This window comes from Gymnoscopelus braueri, assembly GCF_963280865.1.
Source record: "Gymnoscopelus braueri genome assembly, chromosome: 10".
Lineage (NCBI taxonomy): Eukaryota > Metazoa > Chordata > Actinopteri > Myctophiformes > Myctophidae > Gymnoscopelus > Gymnoscopelus braueri.
Genome location: NC_137611.1, coordinates 35,890,008 through 35,908,805, shown reverse-complemented (window position 1 = coordinate 35,908,805; position 18,798 = coordinate 35,890,008). Strand labels below are relative to the sequence as shown.

Genomic DNA, 18,798 nt, shown 5'->3' with positions numbered 1-18,798 from the left:
CTGTACGTCATTTCCGTTCACAAAAATATATTTTAAAATGTTTTGTATATTTTTTGTATTCCCATTTCTGCAAGCAGCAAGCTATATAGGCTTCAATTATTTTGATTCATATTAGGACACATTTGCCCGACTGTAAAGGCAAAACGGAAGTGGGAAGGAGGCGTCAGATTCGCTTGACCTCCGGATCATTTTCTGAGCTTCCGTGCTCCAGACTGTATGACGGAAGCATTTGAAAATTGTGAGAGGCAACAGTCTGGCTCACGAGACTACCGCCGCCAGGCCTTGAATGATTTCACGTCACCTTTTTTATCCATGCTTTCTGAACCATTTTAAATGCAACTTTTACCCAGGTCAGCGGAGACTTAATGCTACACTTTAAACAAAACAAAAAAAACAAAAAAACATATTCACATGACACATTTGTTATTTACCACAAAGCTGTTGATTGCAAGGTAATTACAGTGGCATGCAGTAGCTCCGTAGTGCTGTGCTGACGCACACAACTAATGGTTAAAAATATAGGGGTAAAAGTTTAATTGTTCCGGGGGGCTTTCTGTAGTTTGCTTCTAAATGGGGAACACATTGAAGGAAACATTTCCCTCCGTACTATCGCTACATGAGTAAATTGGTAGTAATTCATAGGAGGGCCAATTACAGGAAAGAACGAAAATACATATATACATAGTCTTACAAGCCTGCCTTGCTGTTCCAATTTATGCATACAAAATTTGAAGTTCTTAGTTCTAAAGGGAAATCAAAGTAGATTTGATTATTTATCAAATACAGTAATATAACAGGCCACACATTGCTTGCAGTGATGGTAAAAACATATGCTAAAAAGAGCGGTTGTACAGGATAATGAATTCCACCATGAATTCAAGTGAACCTATATTTGAAAACAAATTAAGCCAATTGCACTTGCTTTCTCTTCCGTATTCCACAGATTAAAGTAGTTCCTACCACTGTTTCCTGCATACATTAAAGTTCCCCTGCAAAATGCAGTCAGTCAACATATGTGACTCGAATAACTGTTACCACCATGTATAATTATAATGTACACCATGCACCTAACAAATGTTCTTTTGCATAGCTTTCAGAACAGCATACAGAAGATTGTGGATAACACCAACATTTAGAATGAATTAATAATACCAGGACAAGCTAATAAAATTACTTTGGTGAGAAGACTTAACAGCAGGGTTTATTGGGTAGATCTTTGGCTAAATATGTCTATGAACACCATCTCTGCAAGCAATAAGGGGGTGGGTCAAACTGAAGAGAATGCTTATTATTCTGTATCTTTATAAAGCATTTGGATTCAAATAAAGACGAGGAAACATAAATATTGTTAATAGTGATCATTATTGATCTAGGTGTGACAGCAGGAAGAAGAAATAAAAAACATAAAACTGGAAATGAACAACAATAGTTTTGCTATGTTTCCACTCATAGTGCAAATAGCCTTCTGGCCTCAGTGTTGCTACCATTAGAAACAGACTATGGGACGGACAAGCGGGCTACAGAGGGAAAGTGTTGCTGTTGATCATTATTCTCACACTGCTGTAGCAATTAACCCGAGGGTAATCTGTCTTATATCATGTAGGCTCAAAGAGGATGAAAAATAAATAAACATATACTGTATAGAAGGCACAGAGTCCACTGCTCTGTGCTGTTGTTTGGAGGTTGCAAAAGCTGAATGGTGAATGGCGACTGCAGCACTTACGATCTCTACTCTGTCCCGTGTGACTATTCGTCATGAATTTAGTCATGTTTCCATTAACTTAATATATGTCTCATAAACAAGGCATCAAATCATATGAAATAGATGGACTTTTGCCACAATATCAGTTATAAAAATAGAGATATCTTACAGTTGAGTGTTTAAGGGCTTATATATGATTTCCCCCATTTTTTTGTTGTTAAAAGTGTTCTTATTTCTTTAACGGGTAAAACAATGTAGCTCTGATAGTGAGAGCAACTTCGAGCATATCCCTTCAAAATCCAGAAAAAAGGCAAATTGCAAACTGCAAAAAAAAGCTTCTTGGTTTGCCTTTCCTCTTTTACAGCAAAAAAGAATCATTGACTATATTCACACATCTGCCATTTTGCTCCCATGTTATATGACGTGAGAGCAATGGTCGCTGTGTGAATATGGTCAACTGTCATTGAAAGTATTTCATAAATTACATATAGTGTCTTCTATTATCTGGCTTAGAAGTACAGCAAGGAAAGATAGCTAAAGCTGGACAGGAGCAGAGGCATAAATATACAGAGTTCGGCCATGTTTTCACCCTGGCTGCCATTTCGGTGCCTTTTATGATCACATACAGTATAGAGATCTGACAGCTGTTAAATGTTGGTAGTATATAAGTAATATAATGTGTGGTAATATAACATATATACATACTATTAGATGCTTACTCTAACAATCTCCTCTTGAGTCTATACTTTACTGTATGTCAAGCCATGGCGGAGTCAGTCGTTAAAAAAGCACATTGCATGCTTTGCTTTGCTTTCAAAGTAAAACAACAACGGCACAAACATGTCAGAAGTCGGGTGCTAAACATTGTCCGAACTCCATTTGTATCCATGACCCTGGGTTGGACGGAATGGGGGGAGGTGGTTGTTTATACGGGTGCAGACCTCCTCCTCTTGCTACTGATGCTGCGGTAGTTGTATGGTCTCATCTTCATCTCCACGAAGGGAATGGAGAACTCATGGCCCTTCCAGTGGTACCAGTTGATGCCCTGCGACAGAAAGAGAGGGCTAAGTGGCTGTATCTTTAGCGGTAGTCAATCTGGGAACCCATCGCCAAATAAAAAAGGAAAAACAGCGCCCTCTGCTGTTTTTTACTCTTTCACTTGGCTCTTGGGGGGGGGGCTCAATGTAGCACCCGTGCGCAAGGAAACCGGGGTTTTGGTCTGCCTTCAGCCTTTCACTTCTGGTGGTGCGACTATGTTTTCATTCCCACTAACAATATTTCTACACAAAACACTAACATCACTTCTCCCAGAGAACATGGATCGTTTTGGTTATAAGCCCACTTGTTTCTATGATGAAAGAGCAAGTTAAAATGTGAATATCTTTCCGTGGTTTTGTCTGCTCCGAGGACGCTATTGTTAAATGAGTTTCCGTTTGTTTTTTGTGGGAAGCGAGAGCACAGACAGTAAATCCCGCCCACTACATTTGATTGGGTAAAGCGCGGCCTGCTTCCTGATCTGCCGCCCACTTATAGGCCAGTGCGTACACGTTATGACGAACCCCCCCCGACAGATTCAAGCGGAGAGTAGAATCTGTTCTTGAGAGATTAAGCGGCAGTAGACATTTGAGGAAAAAACAGGTCCTGATGTGACAGGGCCTGACATGATACTGACCATGATACAGACATGATACTGACATGATACTGACCATGATACAGACATGATACTGACATGATACTGACCATGATACAGACATGATACTGACATAATCAGTATCATGGTCAATATCATCTCACATGATACTGACATATACTGACCATGATACTGACTATGATACTGACATGATACGACTATGATACTGACTATGATACTGACTATGATACTAACCATGATACTGACATGACACTAACATGACTGACCATGATGTGTAGACACAATGACCAGTAATAGGGTTAAAATTGAGTTACTTTGTACACAGACATAGGGGCAATTACAACACCCTTTCACACATTGCCGCAGCCAGGGTAAAAGAAAAAGGTAAAATGACTAAAAGCTAACATTTTAATCAAGCATTTTCATCTCAAATGAAGAGAAATACATTCTCAAACTAGACTTTTGTAGTAGAGAGTTTGAACCTTGAACCTAGAAGTAAAAAGACCTTGTGGCTCCATAATAAACTGCAGGGGCAAGAACACTTGTACTGGCCTGGTACACTGATTGGAAATATCTGGAGGGCTTTTTACACAAGAGAGAAATAAAAAGTGCTCTCACTCCAACCTTTGAAGAAAGGGAATGTATTCATACAATGAATGGAATTATTTCCTTTCGAGTCATACAATTGATTTTCAACTAGGCCTAATTGGTGATCACCAAAATATTTAATATATTCCTGACTTTGCTCTTACATGAATCTCAGGTCATCCGGGACCGGTCTACAAACAGTTCCCAGAGTTAAAATAGAAAATGATGAGGCAGCGTCTAGTTATTTTGCCACACAGAGTTGGAACAAGAGGTCTTGAAGCTTGTGCCAACTCTGACTTAAATCCAGTCTAAAAGCCTTTTTGTTCTATACTGCCTTTTACAAAGAATTGTTTTTTTTTTTTTTTTATGTTTTATGTATTTTATGCTTTTGATGAATTGCCTTTGTGTATGAAATGTGCAATACAAATAAACTTACCATGCCTATCACAGCTAAACAAGACGGCCTCAATTCAACCTCAACCCATTACACAACTACAATGTGAACACACAAACACAGCTCTGACTTTACACCCCAAACCACCACAATCACACCACTGGTTTCATGTCCAGCTTTGAACAAAATGTTAAATTAACACTCATGCTTCTGCTGTGCACAGTTCCCCTTTGTTTGCCTGTGTGTCTGTTTTTTTTAGTACTGTCTGGTTTTGTTTCATGTCATCAAAAGGCAGCTTGAAGGTACCGAAAGGGGAACAGTGTCTGCATGATGTTGCAATGTCTTTGTAGTTCATTGCAATCAAAGCCCTACACAGTGTGTGTCCTCACTCTCTCCACAGTGCATCAGGGAGCATTCATTAACAGGCTTTTTCCAAGTTACAGCTAAACACATTTTTGTCAGTAGCCTGTGACAGTCTGTGTCAACAGACAACATTAAATAAAAACATTCCATGTCGCATTCGTTCCATTCCATTCCATAGCCCCTAACACTAACGTTAGCCAACCATAACCATAACCAACCTAACCTAACCTAACAGATGCATGCCTAATCTCAACATATAGCCCTTAAACTAACCTTATGAACCATACATTTTGTCTTCCAATTGTTCAATTTCCAGAAATTTAAACTCACGCATGCAGGTGCGCACCCATGCACACATGCATGCACACATGCAAAATAGTTCAAAGTTTACATAAGTCTATCAAATGCATGTACAGTATGTTTGAGGTGTTGCATACGTTTTGCACTTAGGTCGATAGTAAACAAACCATACCAGGGTATCTGCACATTTATAAAGTGACAATTTAAGAACTTTTAAGACCTTTTAATTAATACCTCTAAAATAAAAGTGATAATAAGTAATAACTAACTGTCAAAAGTACTATACTATAAAACAAGCTCACAACGCCTTACATTGCAAGGCGTTGTGAGCTTGGATATCGGCTATTTTCACAATATTGAGCAACTGGTCAACCCATGCAGCGACTGACCTGGCTGTGTCTGGACTCTCCGTATTTGCCGTTGAGGTTGGCCCGGTGGCAGTTCTTGTACCACCAGGCCCCTTTGTAAGACAGGGCACAGTTGGTGACGGCGATGTCATTGTCTCGGTCTTTCGTGGAGAACGGCCGGCCCTGGTGGTAGCTCAGAGAATCACCTGGGAGAAGAGGGAGACACGAGAACAGGAGTTACAGTGGTGTTTCTAAGCCACAAGGTTCCAGGGGGGGGGGGGTCCTCATTTAAAGGACTGATAGTTATAAATCAAATGGTCCATAACGGGTCTGTAACTCCAATTGACACTTGAGGAATTTACAGTGTAGATTGTGGCCCCAGAGATGAAAATGTTATCACATTGAGGTCCATGGCCGAATTTTGGTTCATGGCCTAATGCAAGGGTCTTCAACATGTTTCAGGCCAAGGACCCCCTAGCTAGAGAGAGATGATGCAGGGACCACCCTTTATATTGTATCAAATTGTGTTGCAGATTTAAAAAAAAAATGTTTTACTTGGTCTGCTCTTTTTTCCTCTACACCAAACCTCTTTGCCAAAAATAGCCGATCTACAAGCTCACAACGCCTCACGCTGCGAGGCGTTGTGAGCTTGTAGATCGGCGATTTTTGGCTAAAGTTCTCCTCAGAAAAGGGATGCTAGGGTTCAAGTGGCTAAAGTAAAAAAAAACATATCACAGAAAGATTTGGCGGCCGCCCTGTAGTAACTCTGAGGACCCTCTAGGGGTCCCGGAACCCCTGTTGAAGACCCCTGGCCTAATGCATATCACACTGAAAATGTTGAGAATCAATGATGTAGTGGATGCAAAGAAACAGTGACATATGGCTTGGCATCTAGACTGAGGCATACGATGAGGGGGGTCTTGAAGGAGACTAACAGGTTCATAGGCGACAAGGGAGGAGAGAGAGAGAGAGAGAGAGAGAGAGAGAGAGGAGGAGGAGGAATTCTAAGCAGCATAAGGGGATAACAGGGAGGTCCAGACATAATGGCTCTCCTGACAGACAGAATGGAGTGCAGCAGCAGCAGAAGGCGGCGAAGGCAGAGTATCGATGAGGGAGAGACCAGTTTGAGTCATGAGGGGCGGGAGCAGTTAGAGGACGCAGACAGAAAGAGGAAGGAGGAGGATAAAGGATGAGGATAGGAGAGGACAACGTTTACAGGAAGAAAGCATAATGGCAGATAGCAGAAGAGGAAGGGGAGGGAGTTTTCACTTGAACCTGGTACTAAGGGAAAAGGTCAATAAGAACCGACATACACAATTTATTTAATTGTCAAAAGACTCAGAGCTAGAATGTCCAAATAGGCTTAAATTCACTGTTTCACAAAGCGGGGACCCCCAAGCCAGGGATCCTTGAGGGGGTTCCAGGGGGTCCCCCCAGAGTAACTGTGAAAACACTGCTATAAAATGTTTTGGCTATTCGGAAATAACTGATATGTTATAAGCTCACAACGCGTTGCATCGACGTGTTGTGAGGATGTTGACACATCCTGACAAATCTTCTCTTATGAGGGTACCCGGCACAAAATCTTTTCAAATGGGGTCCGCGGCAAAATTCATATCAATTTGGGTGTCGTGTAACATGAAAATGTTTCAGAACCACTGCACTAAATACTTTAAGACTGTGCTTTCAAATGCATGTCTGCATTGCAAAGGGCTTAATTACAGTTTATTTATCTGCAGAGCCAGAGTGTAAAGCTCCACACACTCTTGCCAAGCACGTACCGGCGGTGCCATTGTACTCTCCTATCCTCAGCTTGTAGAGGTTCCTGGCATCGCCGAGGGAGAACTTGTCGTAATTAGCGTACACCTCCTCCTGTCCGTCCTTCATGTCGATCCTCAGTTCATAGCGGCCCTGGGCAGCAATCTTCTGAATGTTGTCCAAGCCTGGAGAGAAGTGACGCAAAATGATTAGTTTTTCGCAAACTAAATGGTTTGTTTTTGTGTTCAATCCAAGGTGGCAGAGACACAAAGCTGTAGTTCAGTGCCTGCTGCCATGACCTGCATGAATGTGTATTAAATGGTAATTGACAGACAGTGCACTTGGCACCTGACATTTTACATTGTGCTACATTTTTACAAACTTTAACATTAATAGAGTAACATTTGACCGAGTAAAATGTAGGTTTGAACCCTGATATTGTCGCAGTCGGTGGGAAACCTTGTATGTCCCAAAACCGTTACTTTTCAGGAAAGGGGATAAAAGAACCGGTGTTGGATCCATAATAATCCATTATTATTTAGTCACAACTCATGAGCTAATTACTTCTTTTAATCGGTTCAATATTTATAAAACTCACAGACAGACGTCCCACTTCCACTTTGAAACATTTTCAAAAATAGCAAGAAATAGCAATCTACAAGGTCACAACGCATATTGAGGCGACACATGAGCTTGTAGATCTGCTAGTTTCACTACTTTTGTGCGACACACTTGTACAAAGAGGTAGGGCATTCATTTACGAAAGAACACCAAAATATGGAGATACAACATTTCTGCCTGACGGCAACGATATACGGTACAATAAAATAGCCATATTTTCAGACACGCCAATGGAAATATATTTGATATGGAGTGATTGACATTATCAAGCATGGAGGACCGTGTTTCCTGTCCTCTCTACACATATATCTCACAAGCGCCATCATTGTGAGATATATTGCTTTGCTCCCTATCTCCAAGGTAGCAGACATGAGGCCTATTTGGGTCCGGTTAAACCCAGACACAGAGTGGGACGATAAGGCCCCACGCCGACCTGAGAGATTGGAGCCGGGTTCACTATCAGTTCCAGATTACGACAACAGCAACACGTGCCCACTGGCACTAAAAGCTGTTCCTACTCAACCTTCAGCAGAAACGCCACGTGATGGTATTATAGATGAATCACGTAACAGGTGCTAGTTCACAACCAGAGAAATAGAAGAAAAACAACAACAGAAAAAACAACAACCTTGAAGTCTGTGCTGATAAGGAGCTGAGGGTAGAGAGGGAAACAGGGCCTGTTGTAATGTGTCAATGGAAAGCTGATAAAATTGGCGTTAAAAAGCCCTGAGGGTGACAAGGGAAAACCAATTGCTGTAATAACATTTTGCAAACACTGAGCAAAGTCCAATTTGTAGTGCATAATTCCATTGGCTCGTCAGCGATTTACCACTGTTTTTGTTCCACTGATTCTTTGTCTTTCTTTTTTCATAATCCGTTTTTTATTCATCTTCTCCTTTGCCATTTGCATTTGATCGGACTGCTCGGAAGTAGCTGTGATTAAAAATGCATTTGAACACAATATTGGTCTCTTTCTTGTTATATTGCCAACATGATCTCACAGAAATATTTTAAAACCAGCCTTTGCCCTACACTTATGCTGAAATAATGAGTCAAATACAAACAAGAATAGGTCAAAACGTAGCATATTCAAAGGAATTAGCATAAAACTAGGGAAAGTCCTTCAGGTACTTTATTTAATGGGCACAGGCAGCAAATAACCCGCACAAACCTTTCTTCCGTGTTACACAATACCAGTATGGAAGTGTGTCTTATACAGTAGTGTCCACATGAGGCACCTTAAATTGTCTGTACAAAAACTATTTCATATCTCACTACTTTATACTTAAAATCTATTATAAGTATAACAACAAAATATAGACAAATGTCCAGGTAGAATATCGAAAAATCTGAAAATTGAATATTTATATATATATATATATATATATATATATATATATATATATATATATATATATATATATATATATATATATATATATATATATATATATATATATATTATAAACAATATCTATGTCCATAAAAGTCTCACATGATCAGATCCCCTATTACAGGGTTCCCCAATTATTTTCCCCCAAGGGCCAAATTATGTCTAGGGTACCAAGCTGAGGGCCAGGGCCATTGTGCCCGCGCGCAAAACTTTGAGTTTTTTTTCCTCTAATCTAGCTAATTTGACACTGTGTTATTTTAGGCCTGGGATTCTTAAATCCTGTGTTGAGGGTCACACAAGGAAAAAATGCACTCTGGAAACAAAATAAGTTGAGAACCAACCATTTACTTAAAATATTTGGTTGTTACAGTCAGATTAACAGCAGCCAGTTGTACATACTGAAAATCAAAATAAGTCCAGAATCAACAATCAACAATTTACTTCCAGATGTGTTTGTTACAGTCTGCTTGAACAGTTATACAGATAATTAAAATATATATATATATCTTAAAAAAAAGAAAAAGAAAAGTTTTTTCATTTATTATTTTTTTATGACAGGAGTCATCGCGGGCCGGACAGTTGCCTCTCGGGCCGCCTATTGGGGAACCCTGCCCTATTACATCATCGATTCCATCGGCAGAGGGTTAGAATCAAGTCAGCGTGTTCAGGTTTAGCAAGAGACAAACTCAAGCAAGCTTCTGATTGGCTGGACTATAACGGAAGTCCATGCCTGGTCTAAGGCGCTCAGTGTGACTGAGCAGGTCAGGTCATATGTCTGTCACTTTTTTGTTAGGGACGGCCCTTAACAGCTTTTTAATAGTTTGTGCCCCAAACGTCAGATCTAATTGTCTTTACTGTCTGCGAGACTACATCAACCCCAATGTTCTGACGAATCAGAGAGCTGTTTCTCCTAAGAGTCAATCACATCAGCGCATTGTACTTCAATGTCTTTTATCTGTTGGATGTCTATTTCAGTTTTCATTTCATTCGTCAAGCCGGTAATTCCAGTTAGGGTCTTAGAGAACTCATATTCTATCACCAAAATGAAGAATGAAGAAATAAACACCCAAGAGTGATTGAATATATATAAATGATGAGTTATCTAAGACCCGGACTGAAATGACTCGCTTGAAGAATGAAATGAAGACCGAAAGATAAAATACATTGAAGGACAATGCGCTGATGTGATGAAACAGCTCTCAGAGATAACGGTGACATAATACTGAGCAGAGTCAAATTTACATTTTGAGCAGATCTTCCTTTCTGGAATATAAAATATGTTGCCTGTCTTGGATGTCCATGTGGGTCGTGTTATGTTGGTAAGAGAGTTTTATAAATGATATCTGAACATGAAGGTAATATTAGAAACAATTAAAAGTCCCCAGCAGCTAGTAAGACATATGACATTATGCTCCTTGGGTTTTCAGGGTATAGAACACGTACAGCCTTTAAATAGAGGCGAGGACAGAGAAAAATAACGAGCCCTAGTGTCAAATCATGACAAATGGTTTGTTATTAGGATAGATACATCCCTTGGCCTGGAGGGGCCACATTCCCATAGCCTGGAGGGATCATTGCTCTGCAATTGGCTAAGTAGTTCATTGTTAGGCCAACTGGCCACCACTGGCGTAACTTCATCAGTCACTCTGTGACTCAGTCAGACAGACATTGAGTTTATAGGGCCTGCCCCACCGCTGTGGTCCGACTAACAATGAACAGGATAATGGTCACATATTATCCCCAGTCATTTCTTTCTTTAACTTTATTACATCATCAAGACGTTGTGTTCTGCACATACTAAGGAAAGGTCAGCAAGCAGGGAGAATGGATTGCCCTCCATCAGTAATAAAAACAAGATACTTTAAAACAGATACAGTAATAATGACAGCTTAATTTCCATATTCTTTACTGCTGGCCAGTTAAGGACCTGTTCTTTCCGCAGTGAATGGATTTAATATCAGTGTTTATGGCTCCATACAACTGAATGGATTGCTGTTCAGCGCACAACAGCGGTGATTAGCTAAATGTTGGCTGTAATGTTTCTCTGGGGTCATAACAGCTGTCCGGCCCGCACAAAAGAAGAATGAAGGTCAAACATGTTGACACTGCATAAAACCTGACCTCACCATCTGTACTACATTTTGTGAAATGACCTTTTTGTTACATAATATGAAGATCATATTATTTTCATGTTATTGTTATTATTATTATTATTATCATTATTATTATTATCCCCACACCTTTGTTTTCTTTTCTTTTATACATTGTATTTTTTATGTGCACATAATGTGAAAGGTATTCACTCCTCCTAACTATTAGGAGCAATGGGCATTAATACATCCATTGGATGTGTGCGTGCACGTGTTCATTTGCAGATGTAAACATGTTACAGAGAGTGAGTTACAGAGAGTGAGCGTGTGTGTGTGTGTGTGTGTGTGTGTGTGTGTGTGTGTGTGTGTGTGTGTGTGTGTGTGTGTGTGTGTGTGTGTGTGTGTGTGTGTGTGTGTGTGTGTGAGTGTGCACACGCGTGCAGTATCAATGTATGTGCTAGGAAGTGATCCTAGATGCAAAGGTGACACAGATTCATCTGGAATTAAGGGCTGTCATGTTGTACGTCAAAATGTAAAGGCCCCCATAAAATAAAATAAATCAACAATGTTTGAGTTTATCTTAAGTTGACAAGATGACCCAACAAGAGCCTTAAGGCACATGTGTTTCATCCCACGGTGAAACGCATGTTCCGTTGGCTACAGCAAATGCTAAACAATATGTGTGCCTTCCAAGCTTATTTCCTAAAAAAAAACTTAAATATGCACAATCAAATGGCATGCTGCTAGCCATTTCATGGGGCTTTTAAATGCACAGCGACATTAATGTACATTGCACAATATAGAAAGCATGGGTGGTTAGCTTACAGTAGCTGCCTCCACATGAGAGGTGTTAAGATGTGAGACATCATTAATCAACATGCTGTGAGTACAGGGACAGTAGAGTACCATTAGAAGGTTTCAAATCAATTTGAACAAAGTAATTACTACTTTTGACATTGTTCGTCATAATAACTGTGCAAAACCCATTAAGTTATCCACAGCCAGTGTGTCTGTGCATAAAAGTTTACATCACAGACCAAATGGGTAGAAAGGACACTTCCTATTGCATCTCATCTGTGCCCCTTCCACTGAAAAATGCTGATGACTTTTTAATGGAAGAGGGCATCGTACCATGTGTGTGGTTATGTCAAAGCTCTGTAGCTCACATATGTTTCCTGAAGAACGAGGGTTACAGTAGGTAGGGGAGAGCCGTGTAACACGTCATGGTTGTAACATGCAAGTTTTCCCTTGATCATGATACATTATCTTATCACATCCTTGTTATGAAAACAATGTAAAACAGTTGCTTGAATGAAATATAATTGATTTAAGCTGAAATGATTTGTTTAATGCCGTTTTTTAGCAGTGTTACATTTGTAACTCATGCTGTTACAATTAGGTCTCATTAAAATGTAACAGCGGAACAGCGTCCACTTTCGGTTTAATAACTCACGGCCTGTTTTATCAATTGAAAGACTTTAGGTGGTTTATGATAGCGGACATGTGTAGGTCCTTTGCTGGAAAATATTACATATGTAGGTAAAAAGATCGCTGAGTAAAAGAGTAAAAAACGTTACAATTGAGGCGGCTCTCCCCTACATTTGAAATAGAATGAAGGGGTGATTGCATAATATCCTTTGTTAACTTAGAGTAGCATTACACCAGCTTTCTAAACTTCACATTTGTGAGTAAAACTGTCCAAATAGTCCACCAGTTCACTGAGCAGAACTGTAGTAATGGACATCTCTGTGCACACATGGCGGGCCGGCTTGGTCCAGCAGACTGAGCATTGCTATGCAGTGCTAACAGGATGTAGCGTTCCCTGCTGTTCTGTAATCCAGTAGCAGAGCTTGGACGGCTGGTCGCATGAGCAGACAGGGAGCGCTTGATTTGACACAGCCTGAGGTGACATTAAGCCGCAGCTTTTATGGACGTACAGTATGAAGGGGGGGAAAGGAGAGGAGAGGGAGTAAGTGCATCTCAGTAAAAAGGTAATGTTATCCCCTACAGCATGAAAATGCACAGGCTCAAAATTATATTTAGCTGTCCTTCTATCCTCGAGTGCTGTGATAGAGGATTCATTCTCACAAGACTTGATTCCCAAACAGGGTATGAGTTAAGCCAAGGGGTAGATTTTCATGAAGAATAGTTTATTGTGGCCTGGGATGTGGCTTTTTAGAAGAAAATACATTCAAGAATAAGGAAAAAATATTAAATTCTCTGCGCTATGAGGTGTGTGACTCTTAAAATCAAAGACTTAGATGCAAAGAGTTTCCTGCATGTTTCTGCATGTATTGTGTGTTGTTTCAGTAGCACTGGAGCAAGAGAATATCACAGTATGAACGTCTTTATCAACTGAAACAAGCCTCTAATGTTAATATTTATCAGCAGCACAATTGATGGTTTGTTTGCACAGACACTGGCAAATAGCTGCTCTTTTGTCTTGAGGGTCAGGCAAGCGTTGGTATATTGCACAAGTCTAAAATTGAGGTGACACGCTTTAATCACGGGAAATGTGTTGCTCTATTCAAGTGACATTTTGTGAATTTTGCCGATGTGTAAAGCATATCACTTGACAGAGAAGCTCTCTCTCTCTCTCTCCCTCTCTCTCTCTCTCTCTCTCTCTCTCTCTCTATTCACAAGTGTTGAATCATATACTGTACAGTAGCTCAAGAAATCCACACGCCAATGGCAAACTTATCCGCTTAGTCCTGCACTGAATGTCGCTCTATTCAGCTTGTTTACACTGAATACCATTAGATTTTTTGACATATTCACATTCACAAAAAACATGTGCATACTATAGTCAAAAGGATAAACACAAAAAATCTCGAAGGCTTATTTCCATTGTGGTCCTTTCAAAGATGGTTCAATAAACACCAGTAATATATAAAAGTGATGTATCTAGATGATGTTACAATTAGGGAATAGTTATGAATAGGTCCTGCTATCATTCAGACATCTTTTGATTTAAAATTGTCCTTTGAGACCATGGATTTAAGACTTTTAGGAAGCCCATTCCACATGACAGCAGCTGAGTATAAGAACGTGCTCTTGCCCTTACAGCTGTTAAATTTGCATGGTACAAAGTCTGTAGAGCTCCCTCTGGTGTTATACCTATGGGTGTCCCTGACCTTCACAACATAGTTAGATAGACTAGATACTTGGGTACCTCACTGTTCGCAATCCTGTGAACCATACACATGTTCATGTGAGATACTCTCTCCCCGACTTTAAACGTGCCTTTACAGTCTACATCCAACCAAAAATTGTAGTTAGTTAGGGTAGATCAAAATCAGTAGTGTTCATCCTGTAGGCAGCGGTGGTTTGGGAAGGCTAATATAACATTTCAATACAGTGTGAAGATGAAGCCACTGCACTGACCATGAAATTAGCCCAATTGATGCAATAGGCAGAAAAGCTAAAACACAATTTATGCGTCTGTTTCAAAATCAAAGAACACATTCATTAATCAGCCCACCTGAATACATTTATAAATGATGAACTAAAAGGCAAAAGAAAGCTTGGCAAGAAAGCTCTCTCTCTCTCTCTCTCTCTCTCTCTCTCTCTCTCTCTCTCTCTCTCTCTCTCTCTCTCTCTCTCTCTCTCTCTCTCTCTCTCTCTCTCTCTCTCTCTCTCTCTCTCTCTCTCTCTCTCTCTCTCTCTCTCTCTCTCTCTCTCTCTCTCTCTCTCTCTCTCTCTCTCTCTCTCTCTCTCTCTCTCTCTCTCTCGGCCTGTGTGCTTTGCTTTCAAATCCAATCAAACTTTATTTACAGTACCCTATATAGCACATTTAAAAACAACCAGTTTGACCAAATGTGCACAAGTAAAAACGAAGCAATACATTCAAAGCGAGAGAGGTATGTATGTGTATGAACACAAACATAAAACAAGTGTACAGTACATGTCATGTACATGCTCTACATACAGTATAACAGTATATGTATACGGTATGTAGAGCATGTATCCAAATGTGCACGAGACACACACAGACCTATATGCACAGACCTATATGCTTGTACACCTACAGTGGCCCTCATTTATCAACGCGGTGCAGCCCAAATAATGGGCGTACGGCGAGATCACCGCACCTTTCGGCATTTATCAATATATCCTGACGTTGGCTTCATCCTACCGTAGGCTGAAATCTCACGTCTAGAGAGCAGTTGTTGACTTTGGCTGCGCCCGTTTCCATCCTAGACCTGTGGAGCAGCATTGTCTGACTGTCTGACAGGCATCTGGACACACATCCACTCCAAAATGTATATCTACACTAATAAATAATCCCTGTGAAAATATAACATTTTATAAAGTAATTTAAACAAACTGCTTAACAGTCATTCAGATAAGATTGCAGATCTGGCTGCATTGAAAATAGCAGATCTACAAGCTCACAAGCGTCGCATCGCGACGCATTGTGAGCTTGTAGATCTGCTCTTTTCAAAATATACGAGCGCTTTTGCGTCGGGAGTCCCGCGGTCGGGACTCCCAACCATCTTTTCATGGACAGTGAGGTCTACAAACTTACAGTAGCTTGCCTATGGTATGGAGTTATGTCATAGAGAGTTATATAGGCTACAACCTGGCTGGGTTAAGGATATAAGCCTGACGCTCCAATCTCGTATAACGTGGGTGGCGGCACGGGATCACTGCCGTCTGCAGACCGCCCGAGTCTCATGGGGAATATAGCCTACATGACTGCTTTAGTGTAACCCGAACGCGCACTGCTCGGTATGGGGTAAATAAATATACAAACGTATTCCATTCATGGCGATGTGATTGGTATCATAATATGTCATTCATGTAGGCTACAAGCCTACGTGACTGACAAAGATTGTACCGTAACGGATTATGAAAGACACAGTTGGGCGCGTGTGTGTGTGAGAGAGAGAGAGAGAGAGAGAGAGAGAGAGAGAGAGAGAGAGAGAGAGAGAGAGAGAGAGAGAGAGAGAGAGAGAGAGAGAGAGAGAGAGAGAGAGAGAGAGAGAGAGAGAGGCGCGTGCGTGCGTGCGTGCGTGCGTGCGTGCGTGCGTGCGTGCGTGCGTGCGTGCGTGCGTGCGTGCGTGCGTGCGTGCGTGCGTGCGTGCGTGCGTGCGTGCGTGCGTGCGTGCGTGCGTGCGTGCGTGCGTGCGTGCGTGCGAGAGAGAGAGAGAGAGAGAGAGAGAGAGAGAGAGAGAGAGAGAGAGAGAGGCATGTGCGTGCGTGCGTGCGTGCGTGCGTGCGTGCGTGCGTGCGTGTGTGTGTGTGTGTGTGACTTGACAGGCAGCGAGGCGAGGCGAGCGAAACTCTTTCTTTGGTCGTATTCTGGTTCTTCATGTCGTAAAATCGGGGTGTTTCGAGAATATTTAAGGGCGTGTTATTTAAATGACGCTCGTTTTCAGACGTGAGATTTATCAAGGCTGGGACCAAATGTACGGTCGGATCGGCTGTGTAGGATTCGTTGATAAATGTGACTTCGACGTTGGCGTACGGCCGAATATATGGAAAAATAAAATATACGCCGGTGTATACGCTCCGTTGATAAATGAGGGCCAGTATGTACACACATGCAAAGATAAAAGATGAGAGTTGTGATGAAAATTTTAATTAAGTTCAGCTGTGGTTAAAAGCCAAAGAGAAAAGGTCTTAAGTAAAGACTTAATAACCTCGGACTGGGCAGATCTAATGTGGAGCCTTCTCTAGCCTACATTACCCACCGCCTATGATCCTGCAATCTGCCGATTAGATTATAAGATACTATGCATGTGTGTGTAAAACAGACATTTTGCCCTGAGTATGACGTTAGAGGAAAGGTCATACTGTAGCCATGTCCTTATGGCTTGGGTTCTTGCTCTAGGGAGCATTAATACCTTCAACAAGTTTCATAGCAATCTGGTCAATATATATCCTAAGGGTGTTGCTAGACTCAAGCAACACCCTTATGAACCATGGGGTGACCCCATGGCCTTTCCTCTCATAGCTAGAGGAAAGGCCATGGGGTCACACATGGTTAATAACGATGTTGCTAGAGGAAAGGCCATGGGGTCAACCATGGTTCATCCTCTGGGGAGCATGGAAGGGCATATCAAATTCCAAGGCAATCCAGCCAGTAGATTTGTAGATGTTAGGTTTCCACTTCCAACTTTCCTCCTCTAGCTTTCTTGGCTCAGAATGCAGTCCGACTCCAAACCACCTACAGTATGGATCCGTAATTACACCTCCGCCATTCAAATTGGCAACTTGTGTTTGACGTGATTTAAATGGAAGCTCATAGTGGACTTGCCCACAGTAGCTGAGGCCAGCTGTGCTCCTTAACCACTTCAGACATACTTTGTCATACGACAAATAGTGGAAATGGCAGATTTATTAGCTCACAACGCATTTGAAATGTTTTGCCTATAATGGCATGCCGAAAATAGGGAAGCTTAGTGCACTGTAGAGTTTTAGTGCACTTCTTAGCAGATATTCCCCTAGATGAGGCTCTTGTGGTCAAGAGACTGGGATGCCCCCCCTCCGTGCTATTCAATATTTGGTAAGTTTTTAATAATGTTTCAAAGCAACAGATACCACACAGAATCACACAAATCATAAAAACCCAGGTTCCAGGTGAAAAAATAAAATGCAGCTTTAGGATTGAGGGAAGAAAATAGAAAAGACAAGGCATTTTATTTTACACAGTAAGTATTGTGTCCACTACTGACACTAAGTGTCTGTCACTATGAATCAAGTGCAGCATGTGAGACGATTGAGTGGATGAGTGCTCTAATGGTTTGAGGATCCGTCCTGATCACAGATAATAGACTCTCATACTGAGTCGAACGCTGGAAAAAGATTGCACCCCATCCAGCTGACACTATAAATTAGAGACACATTAGGGCTGAAGCCCCTGTCTAGGCAGGTGTATTGGTATTTTGGTGTATTGGCGGCCTCCACAACACAAACACACACACAACAAACAAAAACAGACACGAACACACACAACAGATACGGTAAGCGCCTGAATTACGAGCCACAGGGTCAAACAAGAAGATGTATTGTACACCCAGTGTTAATTGATCCATTTATAACTCTAAGAATGTACTAAATGTAACCAAATGGACCCATGTGTACATTCTCAGAGATAAATGAACACTTTGGATTTTCCATTGTATGATTATCACATGCATTGTGAGCACGGTGTAGTGATTGCTGTTGGTGACATAAGGTTCTTACCCAGCCAGAATTCGTCCTCTAGGTTTCCAAAGCCCACACGATAGTCACTCCACTTCCTGGAGAAGTCTGTGAGGCCGTTCTGTCGTCGCTGGAACACCTGCAAAAACACCAGAATGTGACACTGTTTACTGACATTTGTGACCAATCATCCATAGTGTTAAGTGTCCGTCACACACGATCAGGCACGCACGCAAGCAAGCAAGCAAGGACGCACACACGGACACATGATAGGTGACTTGCAGAACATCCAGTGGTGTAAAGTAACTAAGTAAATTTACTCAAGTACTGTACTTAAGTACAATTTTGAGGTACTTTACTTTCTTCAGTATTTCCAATTTTCAATACGCTCTACTCCACTACATGTCAGAAGCAAATATTGTACTTTTTACTCCACTACAAT

At 41.2% G+C, this 18,798-nt stretch overlaps 1 protein-coding gene across 1 annotated transcript in view; it reads right to left on the bottom strand.

The window, feature by feature from the left end:
- Positions 1-1,378: 1,378 nt before the first annotated feature.
- The window catches only part of tnr (tenascin R (restrictin, janusin)), a gene marked incomplete at its 5' end in the record, with an annotated part of 203,904 nt that continues 186,484 nt past the window's right edge, over positions 1,379-18,798 (bottom strand). Inside the window, 4 exons of the mRNA XM_080439872.1 lie at positions 1,379-2,747; positions 5,388-5,551; positions 7,127-7,288; positions 18,399-18,495. Of these exons, the coding sequence (XP_080295998.1) occupies positions 2,628-2,747; positions 5,388-5,551; positions 7,127-7,288; positions 18,399-18,495 (543 nt within the window). The 3' untranslated portion in view covers positions 1,379-2,627. The remainder of the gene's footprint in view (positions 2,748-5,387; positions 5,552-7,126; positions 7,289-18,398; positions 18,496-18,798) is intronic.